The 19346-nt window shown below is 47.3% G+C and overlaps 1 protein-coding gene across 3 annotated transcripts in view; it reads left to right on the top strand.

The window, feature by feature from the left end:
* ASAP1 (ArfGAP with SH3 domain, ankyrin repeat and PH domain 1) overlaps positions 1–19346 on the top strand; it is a 355221-nt gene that overhangs the window by 75890 nt on the left and 259985 nt on the right. For all 3 annotated transcript variants that reach the window (XR_008662965.1, XM_055313975.1, XM_055313974.1), the window contains exon 3: positions 3436–3562. Coding sequence is in view for 2 of the 3 variants with exons in the window: in XM_055313975.1 (XP_055169950.1) it covers positions 3436–3562 (127 nt within the window). In the remaining variant the exon portion in view is untranslated. The remainder of the gene's footprint in view (positions 1–3435; positions 3563–19346) is intronic.

The following is a 19346-nucleotide window of genomic DNA, read 5'->3' as shown; positions in this document are numbered from 1 at the left end:
TGGCCAAAGGAGATGGGGAGGAGGAGAAGTATAACATAATCCCCAAGTGAAACTGAAACAATTGATGGCAGCATTTTGAGCTCTCCAGTGAGTTCAGTCTGGAAAGAAATCCCCGGCTGTTTACCATTGCAGCTAGCTTAGCTTCTCGTAATAAACTTTATTCCTTGCGTTGTAGAGCTGGGGGGGTATACACAGACTCGGCTCCAGCTGGAAGGGATCTGTGTGGTCATTTTGGCACACCCACCCCTTTATTTTATAAGTGATGGCACAAAGACCCTAGGTGACAGCATCAGTTATTAGAGAAAGCTCCGGAATCCAGGGCTCTGGGAACCGAGGCAATTATTCACTGACTCTAGGCTTTTAATAACAGCTCATATTTATCAAGTGTTTATATACGTCAAACATGCAGGATGGAAGGAGCAACCAACCCAGTGGAGGTGATAGGCATTAGATGACTTGCAATACAGAGGAGGATAGAATAAATACAAAATCAAATTCGAAACGGATTTCCAGCCTAGAGGAAGTCTTTCCTGGAGTGGATGTAAGTCTGAGTGCTGGGTGTTATACTCCACTGCTTCTTAGGGTAGCATAGAGTTACTGAGATCAGAGAGCTTAATTAGCCCAAGTTAGTAGGAGCCATATTTGCTCCAAGTCACAGAACTTGCCAGATGTAGGATGCTAAGGTGAGTATACAGAAAAAGAGGTAAGATTTTCTTCTGAGTGACTCATACTCCAAAAGCTCATTTTCTGTCAAACACTGCCAACGAGCAAGTGACCTCCAGGTGCTGGGCTTCAACTGCTTGCTGTTGCCATCTGGCTGTCTCCCCAGAACCTCAACAAAACTTTTTTTTTTTTTAAGATTTATTTATTATTTGAGGGGGGTGGGGCAAGGGGAGAGAGTCTTCAAGCAGACCCCCTGCTGAGCATGGAGCCCAACACGGGGCAAGATCATGAACTGAGCCAAAACCAAGAGTTGGGTGCCTAACTGACTGAGCCACCCAGGCGCACCCTCAAAACCAAACTTTTAAAGGGCTAATAAGGAGAAAGTGAGTGCCTGTTTATTTACTTATTTTTTAGAATGTCTCTCAAGGTTCATTTCTCAACCCTTTACTTTGCCAGAGAAAAATCTTTATTCACATCCGCTGTCGTATGAACTTCTTCCTATAGTTAACTGAAACCCTTGCCTACCTGATATTAATGAGTACTTTGCTGGCGGCGTACTGCAGGTTCCGTACAGCCAACACAGGCAGACCAAACTCCTCGAACTCATTTCATAATGGCTTTCCTGTGCACAAGGTACTTTCTCAGCCATTATTATTTTACATCCTCACGGGGTTGATTAATCTGCACATGAGGCAACTGAAGGCCAAGATCCCATAGCTAACAGATGTCTTTGGGGCATAGCCTCTTGTTCTCTTTTCTGCTCAAGATGTCACCTGCCAGAGAGGTCTTCTCTGAACATTCCTTATACTGTAGCACCTCCATCACTTTCTTACTTTATATGTATTCCATGTTGTATCACATGATTTGTTGGATATCTCTTTCCCTACTAGAAGGGAAGCTTCTGAGACCAGGGACATTGTCATTACTGAATCTCCAGGGCATGTCATAGGCCCTTAGCAAGTATTTGTGGACAATAAGGTGATGCATTTTGATTTGACAAGCACTTGGCTGCTTCTCTGTGCCAGGCCCAATGCTAGGCAAGGTCCCTGCCATGGGCCACTCCATTGTAGTTGTGGGTAAGGACCAGATAACACTTAACCACATAAGGTGGCAGGAACTCAGTCCTAGGGGAGGCCACAGAGCCAGCCTTTCTGCCCTAAGGGGGTGGTGCATTTGGAGACCAGTTTATAAGACTGCAATAAGGCTTCAACGAGAGGGATGGTGGGAAGCCTCACAAGGGCCTAGCTTTCTTCTTCTTTTCTTTTTAAAACCAATTTTATCCAAAATCAGTGGTGAGACATTAAATGGGATTCTTTGGACTAAGTAGACCGAGCTAGTTAAAACAGCCATCTGCCAGGACCGAGGAATGAACAATCTGTTGGTACTTCATCCGCTGAAATTTGGCATCTGCTGGGCATTGTACATACACCATTTGCACCTCCGGAAATACCTTTTGCGCTCTTGACCCTCGTGTGTCCTGCGGGCTAAAAAAAAAACAACAAAAAACTTACATGCAAATGGAAGATTAGAGAATTATAAAAAAAAAGCAAAAATCTTTTCATTTGTCTTAGCATTGTAGCAGCCTAAGCAAAACTGCACAGAACTCGCCTCCCAAGGACGCTGCCCGGGACCGAGGGCGGGAGGCTGGCGAGCGCGCGGGTTGCAGCCGGAGCCCCGGGGGCCGCCGCCACCCCCGCGCCCGCGCCCGCGCCGCGCCCCCCTTCCATCCTCGGTCCGCGGCCCTCGCAGCAGGAGGCGGCGCTCCCGGCCTCGCTTCCTGCACCCACTCGGGACTAAAAAAGAACGCGCACAACTTTTTTTGGTCCCTCTACTCGCAGAACGCAGGCGTAGCGAGCTCGCTCAAGTAACTGCTCCGGGGGCGGGGGCGGGGGCGGGGCGGGGCGCAGGCTCCGGAGCCCCGCGAGCCGGGCGGCACCCCCACCCCCGCCGCCCCCGACCGGGGCGCTCGAGTCGGAACGCTGCCCGGGGAGGCGGGGGCGGGGCGAGGGGCGGGGCTCGGGCTGCGGGGGCGGGGCTGGGGCTGCGGGGGCGGGGCTCGGGCGGTGCGCAGGCGGCGGGGGCAGTGATGGGCGGGGCTCAGGCGGCGGGGGCGGGGCTAGGGCCGTGGAGGCAAGGGGCGGGGCTCAGGCGGCGGGGGCGGGGCGAAGGGGCGGGGCTCGGGGGCGGGGCTCGGGCGGCGGGGGCGGGGCTCGGGCGGCGGGCGGCGGCGCGTGCGCAGAGCACTTCCTTGTTTGTCCCCGTGACTGTAGCGGGAGCACCGCCTGCCCGCCGCCCGCCCGCCCGCCCGCCCTCCCTCCCTCCCTCCCCCCATCCCGCCCTCCCGCCCGCCCGCGGGAGTGCGCGCTCGGGCAGTCCGTCGGTGTCCTCGCCGCCGCCTGTCAGAGCGCCCCGGGAGGCAGCGCCGGCCGGCCCGAGCCCCCGCGGAGCGCCGCGCCCCCTCCCCCGCCGCCGGCATGAGCACAGGGAGGCGGGTCCCCGAGAGCCCCCAGCCTCGCGCGCCGCTCGGAGTTTGAAGCCGCGCCGCCCGCCGCCCGCCGCCCGCTGCACCCGCTGCACCCGCTGCACCCGCCGCAGCCGCCGCGCCCGCCCTTTCTGCCGCCGCCGCCGCCGCCGGGGACGGGAGCCGCGCCAGGCCGGGCGCCGGGTGGCAGGCTGCGCGGGGCGTTCATGAGCCGCCGGGCGGCCCGCGGCCCCGGGAGCCTGCGCCGTGACTCACTCCCCGCCCCCGCTTGTGTCTCGCCCCCCCGGCAGGATGCCGGACCAGATCTCCGTCTCCGAGTTCATCACCGAGACCACCGAGGACTACAACTCGCCCACCACGTCCAGCTTCACCACGCGGCTGCACAACTGCAGGAACACCGTCACGCTGCTGGAGGAGGTAGGTCGGGGCCGGCGCCCCCCCCCCCCCCCGGGGACCCCGGCCCCTCCGCCGGGCCGCCTCGCTGCCCCCGCTCGCAGCTGGATCGTCTGCATTTCCGAGCGGGGAGGGATGCGGGGGGGGCTGGGGCAGCCACACCCCCCACCCCCACCCCACCACCTCCCGCTCCCAGGTGAAGAGGGGGACTTGAGATGTGCAGCCCCTTGCTCCGTTTGCCGGGGCGCTGGAGGCGGGGAGCGGATGGAGCGAGCTCCTGGTACCCCTAGGAAAAAGAAGAGGCAAGTCCTCTCCTTGTCTCGTGGGTGCCCTACTGCCAGGCTCTTTGCACATCCTTCTGACCCCGTCCTACCCCGCGAAGTAAGTGGCGTCAGGCCCCAGAGGGCAGAGGGAGGCGAAGCAGCACGGCCAAGGTCACCAGCAAGGGACCGAGAGATGGTCCCTGAGTGCCCCTCTCCGTGACTCGGCTCCGCCAGGCCAGGCGGGCTGAGCTGCATAGGCAGGGGCCCACGGGATTAAAACCCCAAAGGGTCGAGAGGAGACTCGGGCTGGCATTGCCTCCACCCCAGGAGTCTCCCCCGCAGCCAGTCTCTGGTGCCTAAACCCTGGGTTGGAAAGAGAGATCTGTGCAGACAGGTTCCCCACCTGGCCCCAGCACCCGAGGGAGGGTTTGGTTCTGCTGAGGCTGCTGCGCCAGCAGGACTTGCCCGCAGGGCGCTCCTAAGCTGTGAAGGGAGACCCGAGGCTGCCTGCCGAGGCTGCCGGGGAAGAGCTGGCCAGAACGGGAGAAGGGAGGGGGGGTCTGAGCCTGCAGAAGGACAGCTCCCCTTATCTAGACCCTCCAGAGAGGCATTGTGGGTGTCCTGGGCAGGGCCAAGGGCATGGCGATTTCCTTTAAAATTGAAGTGAATTCGTGATAGGGCAGGGTGGGTAGGTAAGGAGGAACCCGCAAACCCAAGAGCTGCAAAAGCCTCTGAACCTCCATAAAAATAGGACATTTGCCCTGGAACTCTGCACCATCTGTAAGTGCCATAAAGCACCACTCCCCTCCAAACAAGCCAAGCCTATTTCAACTGGAAAAGACAGTAATGGGTGGGGGGGGGGCGTGGAATTTAGGAAGGCAGATCGTTTTCCTGGGGTGGATTATCCTGTGGTTGGTTTATTTGAGGTTTGGGGAGCTCTTTCTGATAGAAGCTCACCACAGCCAGCTCTCTGTAACATTGAGAAGTTTGGGCTTCTGTGGGAAAGTGCCCTTGGTACGGGCTTTGGTACTCACTCTTCTACAGATTACTTGCAGAATTAGTACTCTGAAGCACAAAGTCCTAAATTTTAAGAGGGGAGAAATTTCTTTTCCTGCGGGGTCCTGTCTTTGCCTGCCTGGTGCAGTGAATTAGTCTCAGCATCGTATGCCAGTTGAGGATGCTTCTAGAGTTCTCTATGAAGTTAATGTTGGGTTATTGAACTGAATCTTGAAATTCATTTGGAGAAATACCTCCCAACTAAGTTTGTTTGAAAGCCAGAGGTAAATGGATGATTTTTTTTTTTTTTTTTTTTTTTTTTTTTGTCTTTGTGACCCGTCATTCTGTTGCAGTACCCTGACGTTTAGTGTTCAGGAATACACGGAATTGCCAGGCATTCAACCTCATAATGGGTCTGTCCTTCACTTCACTTAATTGTGATAAATTGGAACATGGTGATACAGGAGCATTTTGCATCCTTTTTGTGTACTAATCGTATATGCCTTCTGAAGGATGTGACATTGATTAGACTGAGTGGTTATTTTCCTTTTAGATAAGTTCTACGGTGCCTGCTAATAGAGCTGTCAGTTATATTAACTTTTCCTTTCTGCCCATTTAGATAGTGTTACTGTATTCTGTGTGTGGGGTGTGATAAGGGTAAGTAGCTGATAGTGCTGTTTGTAGGGGTATATGCCCATATTTTTCAGCAGCAAGAGAGGATAGGGTTAATGTTAATTACATGCAGCTGCTCTTAATCTTAGTTTGAGGTAACTAAATTTAAACGTGGCTGCAATATATATATATATATATATATATATATATATTTTTTTTTTTTTTAAATGAGGAATACTATTCTGCAGGATTAGGTCAGAAAATTGATCCAGTGGTCATATACATGTGGTCACCTGTGAACTTAAGGAGGAATCAGAATCAGGCTGGAAGTTCAAAAGTGTCATGTTAGATTATGGTGATAATACTCATGTCCTCAAAAATATTACAGTAAATGTTTCAGTCAGAATGACACAATAATTTTGTAATTGTTATTCTGCACTTCAGTGTAGTACTGGTCAAGGAGTCATTGCCCTAATCTGCATCTTTAACTCTTGACTCACATGCCATGAAGCTGAACTCATCATGAGTGATGGCCTTTTGCATATATGTGAAATATACCTGCTAGTTTCTTACTGATAGGTAACCACCACAGTTGAATTTTTATTTTTTCCCCCACTAATTTTGCATATATGGAAGGAGTACATTGTTATAAATAAGTGGATCAGAATTCAGTTCTTAAAAGATATGGGGCTAAAGGTTATTACCTCAAAATGTAAGAAAAAGTTTTGGGGCAGACCACAAAATCTTGTTGGCATATGTTTCACAAGTGAGATACTTGGAAACTTTAAGAATGCTGTTTGTGTTACTTTGTGGGTTATTCTTAGGAATAGGACTTTTGGGTACTTTTTTGGTGATGTGGAAACCCAGGAATAGGAATTTATTTGGGCAGCTTGGAATTCTTTTTTAAAAAAATCTTTTTCTAGTTCCAGTTATTAAGTGCCTTTCTGTTTATTTATAAATTCTTTTTCTTCTTTGGGTTCCTAATCAACCTATAGAAGTCTCAACTAAAAAACTATAGCTCTCCAAGCTTGGATGCCTAAATTAACCCACACTCTTCCTTTTCTTGTGTCCCATTGGCAAAGACTCCTTTGCAGATGTTGGTGCTTTTATTCAAATCTCTTTGTGATGAGCACTCTAGGAAATGGGTCAGAAATGTGTAGTAGAAAGAGGCGAAGAGTTTGCTTCTGGGCTTCACCTTTGGGGTTAAGGGGTCTGAGAGGACCGTGGGAGTTGCGGTTAGGCTGGCACACGATGAGTGGCTGCCTTTGGGAGGCAGGCATGGATTAGCTGCCTAGTTTTGTCCTGATGTCTGAGTGTTTTCCAAGCAAAAAGGCCGTGTTTTGCTTATTCAGCAGAGCACACTGACGTGTGCCATTTTACTCGTGACCATTTGGAAAGTATGAGTAAATGACTAGGAGACTAGGAGAAGACAGTTTTACTGAGAAAGGACGGCAAGCAGGCATTCCAGGATCACTGTGTAGGGAGACAATAGGAAAAGACTCTCCATATAAAGGCTTAGACTGGTCGGTACTTACTTAATGAAAAGGAGAGTCAGCATGATAAATGAAGGTCTGCTTGGTTATTTAATATCGGGCCAGCGCTTTACCTTTTGTGATGATGGAGGAGACATATCCTGCCCACTTACTGAAACACTGCTCTGTGCTAGGCTTGTTGTAGGCACACAGCACACAGGATCACATTTAAGCCTCGTGGGAACTTTATGGAGGAGGGACAATTGTTATCTCCATTTTACAGAGAAGAAAATTGAGGCCTAGAGAGTGATTTGTCCCCAAGGTCACATGGCTAGTAAGTCAGTGGAGTTAGGAAATCCTTAAACAATCAAGGCATAAAACAGATGTTCTGAATGTCTACAAAGATGTATTTCAGTGGCTTTGTAGAGAATATAAGAGGCTTCACTTTTCATTGTACCTTCTGAATTTGATCTCATGAAACAGGGGTGCCTAAGTTCCTAAGTGGCTTAGTTTTTCTTCATGTTTGCATTCCAGGGAGTTCTTAATAGTAATACTTAAATACATTTAAATACATTTCTTTTTTTTTTTCCTGTGCTTTCACATGGATATGGTTTTTCACATTCATATATGGGAACTTATTTGGGCATAATTTAGGAACAGCATTCCCTTAGAGCATTTTGGTGGAGCACCTGCTAGGTACAAGTCATGTTGCTAAGTCCAGCTGAAGTACTAGAATTGTTGCCTGGATTGTGTTACAGAGGAGGTAATAGTCTTTGAGAAAGAGGTAAATAGGGCTGTCTTTTTTTTTTAAGATTTTATTTATTCATGAGAGACGCAGAGAAAGAAACAGAGACATAGGCAGAGGGAGAAGCGGGCTCCCTGCGGGGAGCCCAATGCCCGTGGGACTCGATCCCAGGACCCTGGGATTCTGAACCGAAGGCAGACGCTCAACCACTGAGCCACCCAGGGGCCGCTAGGGCTGTCATTCTTAACAAGGCAGAAAGGGGCAGTTTGCGAATGGGGGAATGATATTAGGACATTCACCCCAGCAGTGCAGGCTCAATAACTCAAATTACCATCCAATCAGTATACAGATTGCCCTGGGCCCAGCAGTGTGTCAGACTCTGGGGATACTAAAATGATCAAGTGTGTTATTAAGAAATGTACAGTCTACAAGTTTTCTTAAGGGAGCTTAAGCTGGGTCTTGCATGAGAAGTTCGCTTGTTTTAACACATACATAGAATGTATTTGGTCCTTCCTAAACATTTGGCTGGATGAAGAAACGAGTGAAGGTGCAGAATGCAGAGCCATTATCCAGGCCTCTTTCTTAATACCTATAGTTACCAGTTATCTACAAGCTCCATGCATGCTATTAACTAATGCTTACATGTGTCCCACTATTATGTTTGACCCATCTTCCCACAGTTGAATCTCCGCCTGAGATTTACTTTAAGACCATAACCAACTACAGCAGCTGCTACATAAACTAACACTTGCTGCCTAGTTTATCCGCTTTCAAAATTTAAGAGAAATAAAGCAATTGCATTCTAGAAAACTTGGAACTAGTGAGTGAGATCAGACTTCAAGCCCTGGCCACAGAGGCTCTGTGTGTGAGATTCCACAGATAACACTGGAGAACCTAAAAGCATTTATCAAAGATTAATGACCTCTTGTCATCAGCATAGACAATGATGCCTAAATGAACATGAGTAAAAATTAAGACTGACTTGGAGGATGAAGAAACACTTACAGATGAAGTCTGGCTAGCCATGCATATAGGGATGCTACAGAAACGGGATTCATGCCTAAATCTACTACTCACTGTGCGGAGTTTAGATAAGATCTGAGTTAGTCCTGTGCATTGTTTGAGGTGAAAATAATATGCTTTCTTTGTCCCTAACCTCTCAAAGATAAAACAACAAAAGGAAGGATAAGTCTTCCCTTGATGCTGTTCTCTTACATAGAATTTTGGGCTCTGTGGTATTAGATCCAGTTCAGAAGTACTGAGGGTGAGTTTTCTCTGGGTATAAGCAGCAAAGGTCAGCAAGTGAAGAATATACTTATTTGCCTGCAGAGGCAGTGAGAGAAGGAAATTGCCTTTATGTACCAGAATGTGTGTTTTTTCTAAAACAAGGCTCAAACACTTTCCACGTGTACTATCTAATAAAACACCGTTGTTGTAGCGTCCTTATAGTTCTTTTACATATGAATAAATTAAAGCTCAGAGGTAAATTACTTAACCAAGGTAGCACAGGATCTCTGGATCTAAAATCCTTTGTTTCTTCTGTATTTCACTGTCTTTTGTGTTTCCCATCTGCTAGTTTTTTGTTTTGTTTTGTTTTGTCTTTCAGGGCTTGTAAAAATGATATCCACTGATGTTTCTTATCCATACTTGATTTCTAGGGCCAGAGATAAAGAGTTTGGGGTAGAGAAGAAAACGGGAAAGGCAAAGACTGCTCCTCTTCTCAAAGACCTCCTGTTGGATTACTCCCGAAATCTCTGCTGTTTATAGTTAGAGACGGTGCTGCCAGCAGTCCTCCCTGGGCTGAGCAGAAGTGGAAAAGGCCCAGTGGCTTCCAGCTGTACCCTGGCATACTAACTTAGTCTGGGACGGTTGACCAGCCTGTCTTTGCCTGCAAGCTGCCCACAGCCCCAGCCAAAGAACCACTGCTCTTGGTTGGGGTTGCTGCAGGACTTTGGCTGTCTGCCTCTGGCTTCCTGGTCATCTATAGACCCACCTTTTTGCTAGGTGCTGGGAATCACTAGACATCGAAGTCTAATGGAGCTTGGAGAAAGTCTAGTCTGGTGCTTCCCAGCTTAGGAGCCTGATCTCTGAGGGGTCCCATGAAAGTGGTGATGGGAGTCTAGTAATTACTTGCAGTATTTAGAAAAACTAATAGATGCCTTAATAACGTGGTTCAGCATTATTCATGCCACCTGTTCAGTTTTGGTCGAAATGTATCAGCTCAGTGGCATAGCACTGATTATCTTCTGCTGATCAGATGCTTGGATTGCCTGTTAGAAATTCCTTCCATTGGGAAGCACAATAAGATCTCCCTCCTGTGATTGGTTTGTTCGAAGAAACTTCAAATTTTGTATCCCCATGGGAGAAAGCTCACGAGGGATGAGGATCCACACATACCTAAGTTAGTCCTGTTTCGGAGACTGAAGTCTATAATGGAAAGGAAATTGGGCTCAGATTTGAATTCACGTCTCAGTTTCCAGCCCAAGCTCTGCACTGTGCTCCCCCAGAAGGGCCATGGAGGCTCTTTGTGTGTGGTGGTGGGTCGCTCTCTAGAACTTGCTTCTACTTCAGAGAACTGGAGAGTAAATCTGAATTCAGGAACTTGGTATTGCTAGCCAGTTGGTGTAAATTTTGGTCTCACAAGATATGCTGTGAGGCCACAGCAGCCCTCCTTGGTGCTCGGTTAGGAAGATTTCATCAGAAGTATCATGGTCTTGGATGTTCAAACACTACCCAGACTTCTCCGTTAATGTCTGTGAGTCAAGGGAACCTCAAGAGAGGTGGTTTCCATTTATGTAACCTAGTCATTTGGGGGCTAGAGCCATACCTTGGCCTTAGCCATCCCCACATGTTAGTTGTTAAACATGAGCAAGGGATGGGCTAGAGACCATTTTGCATCTAAGCCTTGGTTTCCTTGTGTGATTAATCAATGGCATTGAGTGTTAAAGGAGAGAGTACACATGAGGCACTCATCACATGACTTTGTTACTGGTAAAATGTGGTCTGATCAGTAAGATTAGTCAGTCTTCCTTTTGTGGGGTGGGGAGGAAGGAGGTGAGAGGCATTCTTTCATAGGGAGACAGGCACAGTTCTCTCCACCGTGGACCAGGGCAGCACTTGGGTTCCCTTACCTGGGTTAATTGTATCCCAGTTATCTTTAAGTCTGGTCTCCATTCCCTCATGGGGATAGTACCTACCTCCTAGGGATAGTGCCTGCATGGTAAGTGCTCTACTTATTATTCTCATGATGTTGCTGTTCATTATTATTGGGTTAGACCCTTAAATGTGTAGCTAAGAGGACAAGACTTGGTCGACTCATTTCAGGCCGGTGGGTGATGAAGAGGTCAGACAACAGAGCCAGCTATGTGCCTTCCGGGAACTGGACTGTGGAAGTGCTGATGAGACTGGAGGGAGGACTAGGGGGCAACATTGACACTTTGACCATTGGGGATCATGGTCAAAGCCAGTTTCATCTGAAGCACATAACAGCTTTGTTTTACTCTACACTCAGCTCTGGGTGGGTGCTGCTCTGAAGCCAGGGAACCACTGACCAGTGCTGCCTCTGCTGACCCAGACCAGCCTGCTGGGCCCTCCCTACTGGTGCAGTCTTGCCATCTGCACTTACTTTGCCACTGCTGATTCTTTCTGCTTCCTCCCTGCCCCCCCACGTCAACTATTTTCCCTCCATTGATGCAGCAAAGCCACAGATAGCGCTGCCCATTTTGATTTTTGCTCGGGCTTTGGGGTAATGAGCCACTTTCTCTGTTACATAATAAATGCAGGTATTCGATTCTGGTCATTTGTGGGGAAGTGCGGGGGGAAGCATTTAGTCCTTGGCTCTGACTGGGATGGAGCGTGGCAGCTATGTTGTGTGCTTTACTGATTACAGCTTGAAGCTCTGAGACCACAAGGAATTCTATTTTGGTTTGGAGGCAGGCGCCTTAAAGTGAAAAGGACTTATCCTTGACTTTACATTTCTGTCTCATCGCTTCTTTTCAGTGTCAGTAAAATGAATTTTAATTGTTTGTGGGGTGGGGATTTGGTCAGATCTGAAGGCACTTGACTCCACTAAGTCTTACCAGCATCTGAGAGTCCATGGTAGATTCTGGACCCAACTAGAATGGGACCTGGAGCCCGTTCTGAGCCACCCTGTGTCCTGGTGCTGTTTGTGGTCACTTATGTAAGGACGGAATTGTAATGCGGAGGCTCTGGTGTAATATTCTCCAGAGAACTGGAGTGTATGTCCCTTTGATAAGAGCACCCAGTTCAGCTGCCCAGAAGCTAGAAAAACAAAACCAGAGCCTCATGCACCAGCGAGGTAAAACCCAGAAGAAGACTGCATTTTGGTACGAACTGTTAAAGAAAGCAGAACGGGCTGAGTCAAGCTAGGTCATCCTTTTCACTGCCATGTGTGCTTTGGATGGAGAATAGAAGCTCTTCCAAGCCCTTTTATTATTAATACAGCCTGGATAGCTTGTATTTCTGTAGCATTGTGCTCAGGGCAAGAGCAAGAACGGCCATGTCCCCAGTGCCCAGCGTAGCACCTGACCTGATGACTGTGTTATAAAGTAAACTTGACACAGCTGGAAAAGGCCTTTCGAGACCATCTAGTTCACCTCCTCTTTTCTAAGCATGATGAAGTCGGGCTTTTCTGTTATAAGTAACAGACTCTACCTCCCCTCCCCCCCCCCCAACAAAACAAAATACGGCTAGTTCAAGCAAAATGAGAACTTGCTTTAAGGACTTTCCTGGAACATGAGTGGTAGGAAATGTGGATACTCTCTTCTGGGGCAGATGACAGGATGGCAGCCTAGGCTCCTGCTGCCTTTTTGCCCCTGTGCCCTCTACACCAGTTGAGTCTCTCTGCCTGATTCACATGTTAGGGAAGAAGGATTAGACGGGTCCAGCTTGGGTCAGGACACCACCACTAGTCCAGTCAGCCTTGGGTAGGTTGCTGGGGTTACCTGATGGGTAGGCTTAAGCCCTCACCTCCGTTGAGGACTGGGCATGATGGCGATCCTCAGAGAACAGTTAAGAGGGTTAGGGAAGCTCCCTCTTTGTACACCCAGATCACACAGCAAAGCTGGGACTAGGATCCGGATCTTCTAGCCCCGCTGTCTTCTTCCTTTATTGGTGTGAGAGCAGAATGGAGACCACAGTACCTCACAGGGTTATCAAGAGAACCAGTGGGGAAGGTAAGGCAGCTACATGCCTGGCATCCAGCAGAACCGGGAAGATGTTTACTTCTCTGCCCTTCCCTCTGCGAATCTCACCTCCCCTTGACCCTTCCGCAGTGTATTCGATTGGGACATTTTGAAGGGCTGTGGTCAGAGCACTGTGCTGCCTCGTTGTAGCTTTCCTGATGTGGTCAAGAAAGACCAACATTCCACACAGGGTGTGGGCAGAGAAGAAACACCCCATTGCCATTTAAATCCAAGTGATGACATGGTACTCAAAAATAATCCTTCATAGATACCCAGGATGGATGGAGGACTCTGCAGAGCAGTTAGGCTCAGTTTGGGAAACTTTCTGGTTTGATTGGTCTGCTCCCAGTGTTAAGTAACAGAACTGCATAGAGGTCTGACGAGGCCTTGACAGCTCTCCTTCCATTAAGTGGCTTCCTCACTGACCAGTTACACACAAAATAAAATTCCAGCATCTTCATTGTTTTGAAACGTGGGGAGTCTTCCTTTATGGTTCATTAATCATTTTTTATGAAGCCCATTTCCTTTTCTTTGTAATGTTTATTCATGTTAATAGCACTTACATAAAATTAGATACTCCTTGTTTCCACAAAGTGCAAATCAAAATAAGCATTCACTGCCGGCCCAACAGCTGCTGCTGCTTTAATAATGGTAATATTTTTCATAGCAATGCAAGGGAATGCGCTGCCTCCCAGTAAATAAAATGGTGCCAAGTCAAATAATGCTGTCACTGTCCCAAGGTGTCCGCCTTTTGTGTTGGAGAGTTTGAGCAAGTACAGAATCTGTGAATGCTATCATGAAGCACCTGCCCTGTGCTCGGTGCTGTGCTGGATGTCCTACACACATCATCTTCCGCAGTCCTTCCAGTAGCTCTGTGGGGATGGGTGCTCTTTCCCCATTTTACAGATGACAGGCTAGGCTTAGAAAGAATTCAGCCCAATCTGGGCTCTTTCTACTTCCAATTTGTCCTCAAGAAAAGATGTCCTGTATTGTGAATGGAATGCAAATGAAATAGAGCAATCAGGAAATAGGCGTCTGCTGAAGCATGAGATATTTAGGTTAGGGTTGAATAAGAACTTCCTGACAGGGTAAAATGCCAACTGGATGGCCATGGAAATAGCATCTTTCCCTCAGATTTTAGGATAATTTTGTCGTTGATTGGTTAATGAACTATGTTATGTACTTAGGTTCATAGATGTCCTCACTTTTAGTAGATTTTAAGTACCTTGGGGTCAGGGAATCCCCCCCCCCATTCTTTACCTACTTGGCACTCAGAAATTTGACAAAAATAAAATAATAGTAAAGCTATTTGATTTATAATTGTTGAAGGCAGTCTGGTAAAGGTTTTCCAAGTATTGCTGTCTGCCTGTGTACTTGTTACATGGCTACTGATTGTGTAAAGCAATTGGAAAAACCCTCCATTACCAAATTTTCTGGAGGTTGTGCCACAGATTTATGGCAGACCTGGATGTTGAGCCAGATTCTTGGTCTGTCCTTTTGGTGTCCACAACCTGGTACAGTCTTTCACGGCGTCAGTGAGTTCAGTAACGGTGATTGCACTCACTTTTGGACTTCTCAGCTCTGTGCTGGGTGCCTTCCTTGGATTATTTCTCACCTGCACATTGCCCAGCTCATGCGTGAAGGAGCCTGGAGTCAGAGATCCTAAGTCTGTAGGGCTCCATGTCCCACACCTTCCCTCCCCCGTGCCAACCTTACGTTGTTGTCATTTAGCTGCAAAGCACAAGGGAATGGCAGCGAGTCAGGTTAACATTTACTTTCATAGTGGAAACAAACACACATACATATACACACACAAACTAGACTTGTTTCTGCCAGTGGAAAAAGAAAGCATTTGTTCCCTTGAGTGGGAGGCATTTAAAGCTAGGTAATTTATATCTCTAATCAGGGGCAGCCAATTCATGATGTGGTATCAGAGGGATTAATGAGAGAATTGGTGTTTTCAGAAAGAGTTGACCTCTCTGATTTTTCTTTGAGCGGCAAGTAGTGAATCATATGATTTAATGAGCGATTGTGCTCTGGGTTTACTCTGCAGCATTTTTGTACTCTGTTAAGTTTTCCAAGTACTTTCTTATGTGTTGTCTCATTTCATGCACACAGCACTTTGTTAGGCAACAGGGCCACCTTTTCCTCATTTGTGAGACAAGAAAACAGAGGTTCAGAAAGTTAAAATGATTTGTCATTGGTCACAAGACTGAAAAGGCATACTGAGGCTGAGCCCTGTTACCAGCGTCCTGTTTCTGAAAGAGACAGACTTACATGGTGGGACATGTTTTGTCAATAATTTTTAACCAAAAGAATACCTTTTGAATAAAAAACATACATTTTACTATTTGCATTATTAGATTCCCCTCTGTGTATATGGGGTACACTCACATCCTTTGTGGTTCTTTTTTTTCCCCCTTAGTAGTTCAGTCCTTCAAGTGGATTTTTCTTTGTTTCTGTTTTAGTTTGTTGGTTTATTTTTTTTAAACCTTTGCAAAAGCAAGGCTGGTGTGAACCTCCACATAGCTGTCACCCAGCTTCATTGTGATCTACTCATGGTCTATGTTTTCATTTTAACCTTTACCCCAGAGTTTTAAATTCAACCTAGATCCGTTTTATTTCATTCATAAGTATCCTAAAAGATAAGGACTTGGGGTGGGGGTAGGGAAGAACCACATTACCATGATCACATCTGCAAAAAAGATCATTTTCTCAAGATCATTACATATTCAGTGTTCAGAGTGATTTTTCCCCCCTTTAAATGGTTTGGTCAAATCAGGATCCAGATGAAATCCATATGTTGAAATTGGTGCATATTTAAAATTTCTTTTAATCTGTGGGGACCCCCTGTTTTTTCCCCCTTGCAGTGTTTTGTTGGAAGAAGTGGATTGCTTGTCCTGTCGAGTTTACCATAGTCTGGATAATGTTGATTGCATCTTTCTGGTGCCATTTAACATGTGCTACAATCTCTTCTTGATGTACTTTTGTTTCTTCCTAATAGCTTTTTCATATTAAAGAGTAAAAGGAATCCTTTCCCTTTATAGAAAACTAGGGGAAAGCATAAAAAGAAAAAAAATTTTTAAGATTTTATTTATTCGTGACAGACACACATAGGGAGGCAGAGACACAGGCAGAGGGAGAAGCAGGCTCTCTGTGGGGAGCCTGATGCAAGACTCCATCCCAGGACCCTGGGATTACCACCTCAGCCAGAAGCAGATGCTCAACCTCTGAGCCACCCAGGTGTCCCATAAAAAAGAAAATTTGAAAGTCCACAATCCCACCAGCTAGAGATAGCCAGTACCATTACTTCAGCTCCTTCTTCTAGATAACTGTATCCAGCTTATTCTCATTTAACACACCATGAGCATTTCCCCATATCATTAAAAAGTCTTTAATAACATTTTTAAAGACCTGTCATTGTATTAGTGGGATTTCCCTCCTTCCCTCAGGTTGCCCCCTACTGAGGAATTTATGTGACAGATTTATTTTTAAAATATTTATTTGAGAGAGAGCGCGCGCATGCATGGACAGAGGGAGGGCGGAGGGAGAGAAAGAAGCAGACTCCCCACTGAGCAGGGAGCTCAAGGCGAGGCTGATCCCGGGATCTTGGGATCATGACCCAAGCCAAAGGCAGATGCTCAATTGACTGAGCCACCGAGGAGGCCAGAATTTGTGTGTTTTAAACAGTTGGCTCAGCAGTTGCCCCAGAGGAGGACCTGCTGTGGAAGAGAAAGCAGTGGCTATTTGCATGTATCTGTCATAATCCTCACGGGTGTTGAGAGAGTCCTAGAAGTTGAATTACCTACCAGGTCAAAAGCCCAGTCTGTTCATAAATTTCTGAAACAGTTGTCGTGTTGCCACAACCCCCCTGGAAGGTGGTCTGTGTCATTTCTACCCCTAGCCCTACACAGTCTATGAAAGAGCTTTTCTCCACATAGGGACAGCTTGGAGTGAGGCCTTGACCTGAAAGTTTCTCTGCAGGAAAACATTGGGTTTCGGTGTGTAGTTGCTGCTGTGTGTGTTCGTGTGCTAGACGTCATTCTGAGTCAAGTGAAGAGAAAGGGCGAGTGTGGATGTTCTCAAGCTGTCTGTTTAGTAGAGTGGACAGCAGAGAGCCACCGTCCATTCCATGTCATGGGGAGGTGGGCAGCTCTGCCTCACATGCCTGCCAGCCCCTTTGTAGCAACTTCTTTGACCTGTATGGCCTCTCTGCCAAAATTCCCGCTTATCAGGGAAATAAACTTGTGGGTTCAGAAATACAGAAATACCATTCGCTGTGAAGAGGGGGCATGAGTAGAAGACATGGAGTCCAGCTCCTGACCAGGGTGCCACCTTGCCACAGGTAGCTTCTGGAGAGCTGCTTCCACAGTTTTACTTTTCTTAATGAACTCTGGGGACCTTTTCTGCAGCTGAGAAGCTTTTCTGGGTTAGTAAGCATCTTTAACAGACCCAATACTGCAACATTATTCACACATAGTCATGAGTTATTCAGATTGTTTTCTACTTAACAGTTTGCTGAGAAGTCGCGAGGGGGATGTTCTGGGGATGGTGCTCCCCCAGAAGTGAGGTGAGCCTGCGGGCACTCTGGGGTTGGGGCTTTGGGAGCAGCCTGAGGGAAGAAGACTCAGGAGGAGAAGGTGCCAAAAGCAACTTTAATCTGTTGTTTCTGAGGGTTGGCACATTTTTAGAAACCAGGTTGTGTTTCAGGTGTCCTTGAGATGGCCTTTGGCTAGGGAGCCCCGTCACTCTAGTGAATTTGGCTGGTAAGGAGGTCCCCCCCCACCCCGGGGTTCACCTGGAAACTCAGTCACAGATGTTCTGGGTTGGTGCTTTTTCAGTTCCAGAGGTTTCGGAGAGACCCATTCTTAACTCTGAAATTGCCTCTGAATGTGTCAGGTCTCTGCATCTCCGGCAAGTCCAAGAAGCGGTTTTCTGGATTTTTTTTCTCAGTGGGATTTCAGCAGAGTGGATTTCTTTAAGCCAGGGTCCACTCTGGTAGAATGTGGGTTCCCTGATTAGTACTTTACATGTGATATCTTATAAAATCCTCAGAGCATCAGGAAAGTAAACAGTATGAACTTTACTTTTTCAGGTGAGAAAATTGAGCCGAGAGAGGAAGAGTGACTGGACTCAGGTGTGCAGGCAGTGGGGAAGCTGGAGTTTGTGTTTCTGAGGCTCAGGGTCTGTGACTGGTTCCATCCCTGCCCATTTGGTACCCTCCTTCATCCTCCTTTAAGACTTTTTGCTTCCTCTCAGGGTCCCAGGATATCCTCCTCCCCACCCCACTGTTACTGCCCTGGTTGAAAGCCTGTATCTTCCTTACCAAGGTCTGCTTTTAGGTGACTCCCCTGGAAGAAAAATCACTGATGAGTCACCTAAAGGCATTCGTGTGATAAGGCATTATAGTGCCCCCTGCCCTCCCATAGCTGGATGTACTTCTTTTTTTTTTTTTTTTTTTAGATATATTTTTTTTTAAATTGGATGGATGCACTTCTAACAGTTTGTGACACCCCAACCCAACAGAATGGGGGGGCTTTCAGGCATTGCAGGGAGGCGGTTGGGAGGTAGTTTAGATGCTGAGCTTGAGCATCCCCTCACACCTTACAGTGTAGCTGTCTTTCCCCACAGGTCAGCCCAGTGTACTGTTAGAAACAGTGCCAAGTTAAAGACACTGTATAATTTAATCTTTGTATCAGCCTCAGGAGGTGGATTCTCAGGTCCCCGTTCTACAGATGGTGGAGACAGAGATTCGGAGAGGTGCCAAGTTCTTGACTGCTCTGCTTGCAGTTCTTACCTAGGATCTCACAGTGCTGCTGGGTCAAGTCCGCTTATGGCGTGAGACACTGTGGGCGCTTCGCCCAGGCTTAACTCTTAACAATCAGGAGTAATGGCCGGGAACCTGACATTGTGACACTTGAATCATATACCCATTTTGGGGAGCAAGGTGGCTTTCCTGGAGCCCTGTGCCTACCCAGGCATGCTGTGGGTGGTGGGCGTGCTTTACTTTGGAGCTGTCAGTGAGAGCTTAGTGTCGATTTCACTTCCTGCTGTAACACATCATGTCACTAAATTACTTGACTTAGTGACTTAGCTTGATCTGTTAGTACCCCCACAACTATGTGGCATTACTAAATCATACTAATTTACTGTTTTTTTTTTTAACCCCAAAAGCAAAAGGGGTTAAAGAGCCCCTTTCCAAAAACACCAGACCTAGTATTTTACATAAAGCCTTTTGGAAAGTATCAGCATTTATTGTAGTAATTAATTAGGCTGTGTTAAGCATTCAGGAGCCATTATAACCTATTTATTAAGCTTCTCTTTCGAGCCTAGTACTGTGCTAAGTTCTGTAAGTAAATATTTCTAGTCCTTAAAACACCTTTCATGAGTTTTTCCACTTTAGAGGGAGAGAAGGGATGCTGAGATAAGATCCGTGAATGCCCTGATGGTACCTCTGGTATGTGGGAGAGCTCATTTTCAAACCAGGCCTGTTGGATCCACAGCCTGTTGAAAAGA

This window comes from Nyctereutes procyonoides, unplaced genomic scaffold (assembly GCF_905146905.1).
Source record: "Nyctereutes procyonoides isolate TBG_1078 unplaced genomic scaffold, NYPRO_anot_genome, whole genome shotgun sequence".
NCBI classification, from domain to species: Eukaryota; Metazoa; Chordata; class Mammalia; order Carnivora; family Canidae; genus Nyctereutes; species Nyctereutes procyonoides.
The sequence above is the reverse complement of the archived record's forward strand: the minus strand, read 5'-3'. Positions and strand labels throughout refer to the sequence as shown.